Source organism: Penaeus chinensis, chromosome 4, assembly GCF_019202785.1.
Source record: "Penaeus chinensis breed Huanghai No. 1 chromosome 4, ASM1920278v2, whole genome shotgun sequence".
Lineage (NCBI taxonomy): Eukaryota > Metazoa > Arthropoda > Malacostraca > Decapoda > Penaeidae > Penaeus > Penaeus chinensis.
In genome coordinates, this window is record NC_061822.1 from 27,675,830 (window position 1) to 27,683,329 (window position 7,500).

The window sequence follows — 7,500 nt, forward strand, 5'->3', positions numbered from 1 at the left end:
ACGTATATAAACATAAGTATATAACTATCTGCTGATTATAATAAAAAAAAGATTCAGGGTGAGTTGCCTGATGGTTCTTTTTATAAAAATGGAGTAGAATTGTACAACATCCATTGATTACCACACCATCTGTGCATCGTGACACTATGAAAAGGGCCAGCTAACTTCTACTACATATCTTCTAGCAAATTGGAACTTGTTAACCACTTGTGATGATATTATGTCAAATGTGAAACCAATTCAACTTTTGTCTCAGCAAATATAGAGATTTGTTTGTCTTTGCCTGAGTGCAACAGTTGTCAAGCTAAGTTAATTGCTTATTGACATACCATTGTCATATATTGGTTGGCATTTGGTGATATGCACAGCAAAGTAGAGCTGGAACTTGGCAGCAACGAGTGGACATAGGCTATGAGTGATGCTTTCTGAAATCTTTCTTTATTTCTAATATTACTCTTTGTATCTACAGATTATTTAATTGTACCAATAACTACAACTTTTTGTCTTCTACAAGAATGTCATTTTCAATTTGCCCTTCCTTAGTGCATCCATACTGTAAAGATTAATCATCAGCAAAAATACTATAAATGGGCAGTACACTCAGTAAGAAGTGTCTTAGTACCAAAATTTTTAGAATCATGAGTATTACAAATTATGAAATTTGCGTGTTACAAATGTGCCACACATCTACTGCATGCTCATAACTTTTCATTATTTTTGCAATACTATCATTAAGTTAATGACAATGATATTTTCACATGAAATTGTTGTTTAAAATATGAATTAATTTTTATGAATGCTTTTGTACAACTTCAGTTTCAGAATTAGGCAGACAGTGAGCTATGTTAATTGTATTTCAGCATTTTCAGACTAAATTTTATATTTGGTCTGGTAATTGGTACTTGCATTATTGTTCCATCATTCTGGGATTTGGGTTAGAAGAAAAGGTGTTAAGTCAACAAAAGAGGATTTTATTAATGTTTAATGAATCCTTTGATAATTTCCAGATTTTTGGTGAGGTATGGAAAGAAGCAGTTCCTGTATTCAACAATGGGAACATACCTGGTCAGTTCCAGGCAGCTGACGAGAAGGAAGAAGCTAGGACAGAGGAAACAGCTGAAGGTGTGGCACATTAATCTGTTCCCATGTCTGTTTAAAATCAGTGTGCTTTTTCCCAACAACTAATGAAACATGCACCCACTGCCCCATGCATAGAATTGGCTCTAAACTGTTATTCATTGTGTTATGTTCAATTCTCAGATCTGGAAGAAGCTGAGATCCGTCATGAAGGCACCCTTATTGCTGTCACCAAAAAGCGCAAAGAATATACAGCAAAAATTGCCGCACTGCTTGGAAAGACAACAAGACTTCAGAAGAATACAGTTGTAAGTAGACATTCATTATTATTAATATATCAATTGCATGCACTTAAACAATTTTGTTTTCAGAGCCAGAGCAACCATGATACTCGTTTGGATTTATTCCAATATACTGTCATAATTTCGGTTACAAATCACAATGTCCTTTTATTTGTATGAATTTTTTTCTGCATGCAAGTAATCTATGAAACCTGTGGTATGACAGCAACACTCCCTTTACCATGTCAAAATTATTACCCATGGAATTTTGTAACATGATTTGAGGCATGGTGATCAGAAAACTTTTGAATATATATCTGGCTCTGGAAAAGGGGGAGAGCTAGTAATGTCTAAAAATAGGGTTATTACTAATCATATACATTACAGGAGGTGCTGAAAGTGGACCTTCCTCCACGTCCTCCATTAGAAGTGGACAACAACTCAAGTCGTCTCAATGCAAACTTAGCATCTATGTTGGAAGCTAGCTCCTGTGCACTTTCAGAAAACATGAATAGCCTGCAGCCTCATAATCACCGCCTCACTCACCTAGCTGAAGCCATGGACATACTTACTTCCAATAAGAATAATCCAGTGGAAGTGTTTATATCCAGTTATGAATAAAATGTAGGTAACTTTGGTGACATATTGCTGTGCATGAACCGACGGATTACATTGTATTAAATTTTTAGTGTTATTCATTGAGATTTAGAATATTTCATCAAATGAATGACTTTATCTGGTGAATATATGGAAGTCATTTGTACCTGGAGAATGATAGGCAATTTTACTGAGTATGAGTAATACTGAGCATATATAAACTCTATCTCATACTCCACTTTTATAAACTGTAAGGGTTTTTGTGATATATAAGTAGAAAAAAACAACACAAGCTCTAGATTTATATTCTGTCTTTATTATAAGCATTTGACAAGAGTTCTGTGGAAATCAGAAAATTTTGAAAATAGTATACAAAAACTTTGAATTCTATAAGAGTTGGAGCATGTTCTTGTTTTTACTAATCCTCCTCTTTATGGATCATTTGAGTTTTGCTTCTTTTTTTTTTTTTTTTTTTTTTTTTTTTTAACTACAGCTAGAAGTGTAGTCATGTCAAATTTTGAAGTAAGCCTAAGAAATGGCCTTACAGCAGTATCAGGATTGTATCTTATAATTTTTGCAAATATAAAACCCAATGTTAGTCTCATTTAGGGACAAAAATCCTTATTCTGTCTCTGCAAAAACAGTTTTCCTTTATTTTATATGCTTTGAATTTATGTTATCTAGTGGACAAATATAGAAAAACAAGGATTAATGTGTTTTTTCTTCCTTTGAACATTTTGGAAAAGTAATGAAAAAGTTCTAAACTTTTTGAAAGAAGTCGAGAAATATATATTTTAGATGAAGTGTCCTCTTTCCAGACAAAGGAAATTTACTAATCTACTTTGTGCCATGATATTATGATTTTGTATCTTCCCTTTTTATTCTTTGAGTAAACATTGGAGGAGACTGAGGCAGATGGGACGAGTTGGTTGCTAAAGATAAATGACCCACTGTCGAGTTAGGGCAGATGTTCATAATAGTACTTCAGCACATAGTTTGTCAGACCTTTGAGAAGTTTTATTGTTTGTAAGCCAGATAAGGAGATATTTAAAAACTGGTGTATGGTTGTGAAGCATCATTTAGTACTGAAACTGGAAATCTTTTTGGATTATACTTTTTTCACTACTGTAATTGTCTGATCGGATGCCTTCCTAACATCTGGTATACCCCAACTGTGGGTATGAATGGTAGTCCAGTGAGTAACTGTAAAGCTGCATACCCAGATGAGCAGTATATTTGGAAATTTAATAAGATTTTATTTTAGGATGATAAGATTTGGGAACCACTAAAAAATATATATATATTTTTTGTTTTATTTTTCAAGAACAAGTGATCAACTTCAACCAGTGCTCTGGAAGAAATTCACATTTCTCAAAGCATCTGGCATGTATTCTATATTTCTTGTAAATCTTGGATCTGCTGTATACCCCTTTCCATAACCTGTAATTGAGTAAAAATGTAAAAGTGATCTTATCTTCATAAATACAATATATATATCTTTATCATTAAAAATAAATGTGCATTACCTCGGACAAAATCTGAACACACAAAACCTGCATTACCTATGTCTTTCATGAGTTTTGTTGGTGCATTTCTCAGGTGAAGAGGAACAGAAGGTAGAGGCCCAGTATGGGTTTCCATGTGTTGCAAAATACGGTTCATTGCCATGTAAACTTCTGGGTTGTGATTTGCTCTGAAATAAGTTTATCAGTCTATTTTGCTGGGAGGTCTGCTCAGAAGTGTACTCTCAAGTGATATTCCTGACTGTTTTAATATTTTTCTGTAAACCAGTTTATGTATTCAATTGATTTTTTCAGGTACATAAAGAAAGCCTTGTATATTTCCATCTGATACTGAGAGGTAGATTTGGAATTTACACAAATATAAACTATGTATTTATCCAATGACACTATTTTCACATACCTTGCCAAGTAGACAGCACACTGACATAAGATAACATTTGATTCAGGCATTCCAAGCATCTGGACTGCTTGCATTGTTGACACAGCTAAATTCAAGGCTTGTGGATCACCTAAGCCTGAGAAGTAGATTAGAAATTAAATAAATATCATTTCTAGTTTTCATTTTTGCATTAGTAGATCATTTACCATGGTAAAAGCAACTCATGATACAGATGAAGAATTTAAGTCTGAATCAAAATGGAAACAACTAGGTTTGCTAAACCACTTTTATTGAGGTGAATTTGATTATTCACAATAACTTACCAAAAATATAACATACACACAAAAAGTTAAATTGTCAATTTAATCATACTTAGTATAAGTTTTGTTAACTATTGCCATATATTTAATATAACTTGAGCTATCACAAATCATTAACTGGAAAACTCCTTACACTTACCAATGTCTTCTGCTGCCGTTCTGACCAATCTCCTGGCAATGAAGCGTGGGTCTTCTCCGCCCTTTACCATACGCATGGTCCAGTACAGGGCAGCGTTATCGTTGCCTCCTCTGATGGACTTCTGGAGAGCTGACGCCATGTTGTAGTGCTCTTCCCCCTTACGGTCGTAAAGCACATGACTTCTCTGGAAAAGTGAAGTTACTATGAGGACAAGCATTTTCACAATGTATATGGTAGCTTCAGCAGAGTATATGTAACTCATTTGTTCACATTTGGGTTTCAGTTTTAAATGAACAGTACACTTTCATCTAGCACTGAAGGAATATGTCTGACTAGATCATTTGTAAAGTGTGTGATTATGAAAGCTCCAACCAAGATATACAACTATGTGAATCATTATTAATATAAATATATTGTCCTTAAATTATCCAATACACTAAGCTGATAATCCCCCCCACCCCACCCCCAAGATCATCATTATTTCAAATTATCTATAGTGAGAGAGTGAAAGACACAATACCTGTAGTGCTTCTTTTGCTTCAGCAGTTTTTATGGTGCCTTGTGAATGAGATGTTACCAAAGTCTGCAGCGTGTTCAGGGCGCATCGGGCATCACCTCCACTCATATTTGACAGCCAACGCAAAGCCTGGCGACTTATCTTCAAACTGGGAGAAGAGAAATCAAAGCTGCTGATTATCTTTTCTTTATAGCCAAAAAAAAACAGGAATGGTAAAGCCCATAAAAACAAAATAAATAAATAAATTAAAAAATAATAAAATCATTATCTCACTTTTTATTCCTATCATATTCTATTATTATTCAGATCTATAAGCAGTTACCTAAGCTAATTTTGTATTGTGTACCATGCTCACAATTACTTAGGTCATGTAGAACAGCCTGATAACAATTTTTACAAGTATTTAACATATAATCCTCACTAGAAATTACACAATATACTCAATATTTTTTCCAGGCTCATTACAAAATAATGATAACAATAGTAATAACAATAATAATATTAAATCTAAAACTCTTGCTCTCATCATTCATATTCTTTGTTTATTCCTTAAAGAATTTTGTCATGCAACAATAAGAGCAATTTTATTTAACAGTTATATCTATGCACTTATAATAACATAACTGTAGTCCCAGATATGTTTTTCATTCAATTCTGCAATCATTCAATAATTTCATGCTGATCATTAACCTTTGTAAATCATTAATTCATCATTGCAATAGCAATAACAAATTTGTTACCATGGCCACAAAAAACATGAAAATTGGGCTGATTGGGCATGGCTACTTTTAGGCTCAACCAAGTAGTTTCCAGGTGGTCTTCTCAGAGAAAGGGATACTTCAAAAATTTGTCATACTAGACACTTAGGTACTAAATCTGCTATCTCATAAACTAATTATACGGTGACCTGTATGAAAAATTGGTCATGTTAGGCAATGCAGAGTTAGAAATAATAAAAGCACTCATATTTTTTTTTTATATTAACTAAAAGACCTTAAACTAAAACAACTGACCTGTTCTCTTTTCCTTCTTGTGTATCTGCATTTTCTTCCTCCTGCTCATCTGGCTCCTCTTCTTCCTCCTCACTCTCCTCATCTGTGGAGCTCTCTTCTTCGTTCTCCGACTCATTCAATTCAATACCTATTTTCAGCTTTTTGAGAGCTCTCTGAAGAATCTTGCGGATGTTCTTTACACTCAGAGCTTCAAGTGTTATGACTCGACATCTGTAAGGTGTAGGAAAATATAAAATATAGTGACACTTTGTGTGTATTTGTATGCTTGGATTTGTGTATGAGAAGAGAGAGAGAGAGAGAGAGAGAGAGAGAGAGAGAGAGAGAGAGAGAGAGAGAGAGAGAGAGAGAGAGAGAGAGAGAGAGAGAGAGAGAGAGAGAGAGAGAGAGAGAAAGAAAGAAAGAAAGAAAGAAAGAAAGAAAGAAAGAAAGAAAGAAAGAAAGAAAGAAAGAAAGAAAGAAAGAAAGAAAGAAAGAGAGGAGGGAGGGTACATGCATTTATTTGTGTGTGTGTGTGTGTGTGTGTGTGTGTGTGTGTGTGTGTGTGTGTGTGTGTGTGTGTGTGTGTGTGTGTGTGTGTGTGTGAGTGAGTGAGTGAGTGAGTGAGTGAGTGAGTGAGTGAGTGAGTGAGTGAGTGAGTGAGTGAGTGAGTGAGTGAGTGAGTGAGTGAGTGAGTGAGTGAGTGAGTGAGTGAGTGAGTGAGTGAGTGAGTGAGTGAGTGAGTGAGTGAGTGAGTGAGTGAGTGAGAAAATTAATGCTATGTAAATGACATGTTCACATCAGATAATATGAAAACCAAACTGACCTTGAAAGTAAGGCAGAATTGAGGGTAAAGGATGGATTCTCAGTGGTGGCCCCAACTAGTGTGAGCAACCCACTCTCAACATGTGGTAAGAAGATATCCTGTTGGAATTTATCAAGTAAATAAATGGAAATCTCTGATTAACAGACAACATAAAATGATCTTGCATCAAATAGTCACCAATAAAATCACTAATTCTGCCTCCAGATAATAACTAAAACATCGTTTACCTGCTGAGCCTTATTAAACCTATGCACTTCATCCATGAAGAGAACTGTCCGCCGTTTCCTCAACTGCAATGTACTCTGGGCTTCCTGAACAACTTTCTTTACATCTTGCACACCTGAAGTGCAGGCCGAGAGGGAAGCATATCGCCACTTTTCTGAGCCCCGACAGCGCTTTGCGATGATATTGGCAAGTGACGTCTGCAGGAAGGTGGAGAGACAGAGGTGTAGCATCCTTTTATAGGAGACAAACAGCATAAAGAAGATAGTGTTTTGAACAGTGTTCATTCTGACATATGTAGAAAATGTATGAATTGAGAATCAGTATCTTCAAAGTACAAGAGATATATTTGGCTAGGTTTGATTACATGTTCATCAAAAATACATGGAACTTGTCAAATACTTCTCTTGAACTGTGAAGATATTTATTCTAATTCATATCTTCTCTAGAAAATAGCGTTTCTTCAAATTTATTTCTTGACAAAAGAGCAAAAATGCACTAAAACATAAAAAAAACATCTTACTTATCTGCTAGCTGTGGATAAAAGAGATTTACACTGATAAGTATGTTTACAACTAAAGAAAAACAACTGATATTATATAAGAGATTATTTTCAGACTGTAACTAACA

The 7,500-nt window shown here is 34.7% G+C and overlaps 2 protein-coding genes across 2 annotated transcripts in view; one reads left to right on the top strand and one right to left on the bottom strand.

The window, feature by feature from the left end:
- LOC125025159 overlaps positions 1 to 2,667 on the top strand; it is a 3,480-nt gene extending 813 nt beyond the window's left edge. Inside the window, exons 2-4 of the mRNA XM_047613133.1 lie at positions 1,008 to 1,122; positions 1,261 to 1,385; positions 1,746 to 2,667. Of these exons, the coding sequence (XP_047469089.1) occupies positions 1,008 to 1,122; positions 1,261 to 1,385; positions 1,746 to 1,979 (474 nt within the window). The 3' untranslated portion in view covers positions 1,980 to 2,667. The remainder of the gene's footprint in view (positions 1 to 1,007; positions 1,123 to 1,260; positions 1,386 to 1,745) is intronic.
- Positions 2,668 to 2,816: 149 nt separating this feature from the next.
- Positions 2,817 to 7,500, bottom strand: part of LOC125025157 (ATPase WRNIP1-like) — a 6,763-nt gene continuing 2,079 nt past the window's right edge. Inside the window, exons 5-12 of the mRNA XM_047613132.1 lie at positions 6,876 to 7,070; positions 6,649 to 6,746; positions 5,847 to 6,056; positions 4,837 to 4,981; positions 4,317 to 4,500; positions 3,879 to 3,993; positions 3,518 to 3,648; positions 2,817 to 3,395 (exon numbers count right to left, since the gene is read on the bottom strand). Coding sequence (XP_047469088.1) covers positions 3,295 to 3,395; positions 3,518 to 3,648; positions 3,879 to 3,993; positions 4,317 to 4,500; positions 4,837 to 4,981; positions 5,847 to 6,056; positions 6,649 to 6,746; positions 6,876 to 7,070 — 1,179 coding nt within the window. The 3' untranslated portion in view covers positions 2,817 to 3,294. The remainder of the gene's footprint in view (positions 3,396 to 3,517; positions 3,649 to 3,878; positions 3,994 to 4,316; positions 4,501 to 4,836; positions 4,982 to 5,846; positions 6,057 to 6,648; positions 6,747 to 6,875; positions 7,071 to 7,500) is intronic.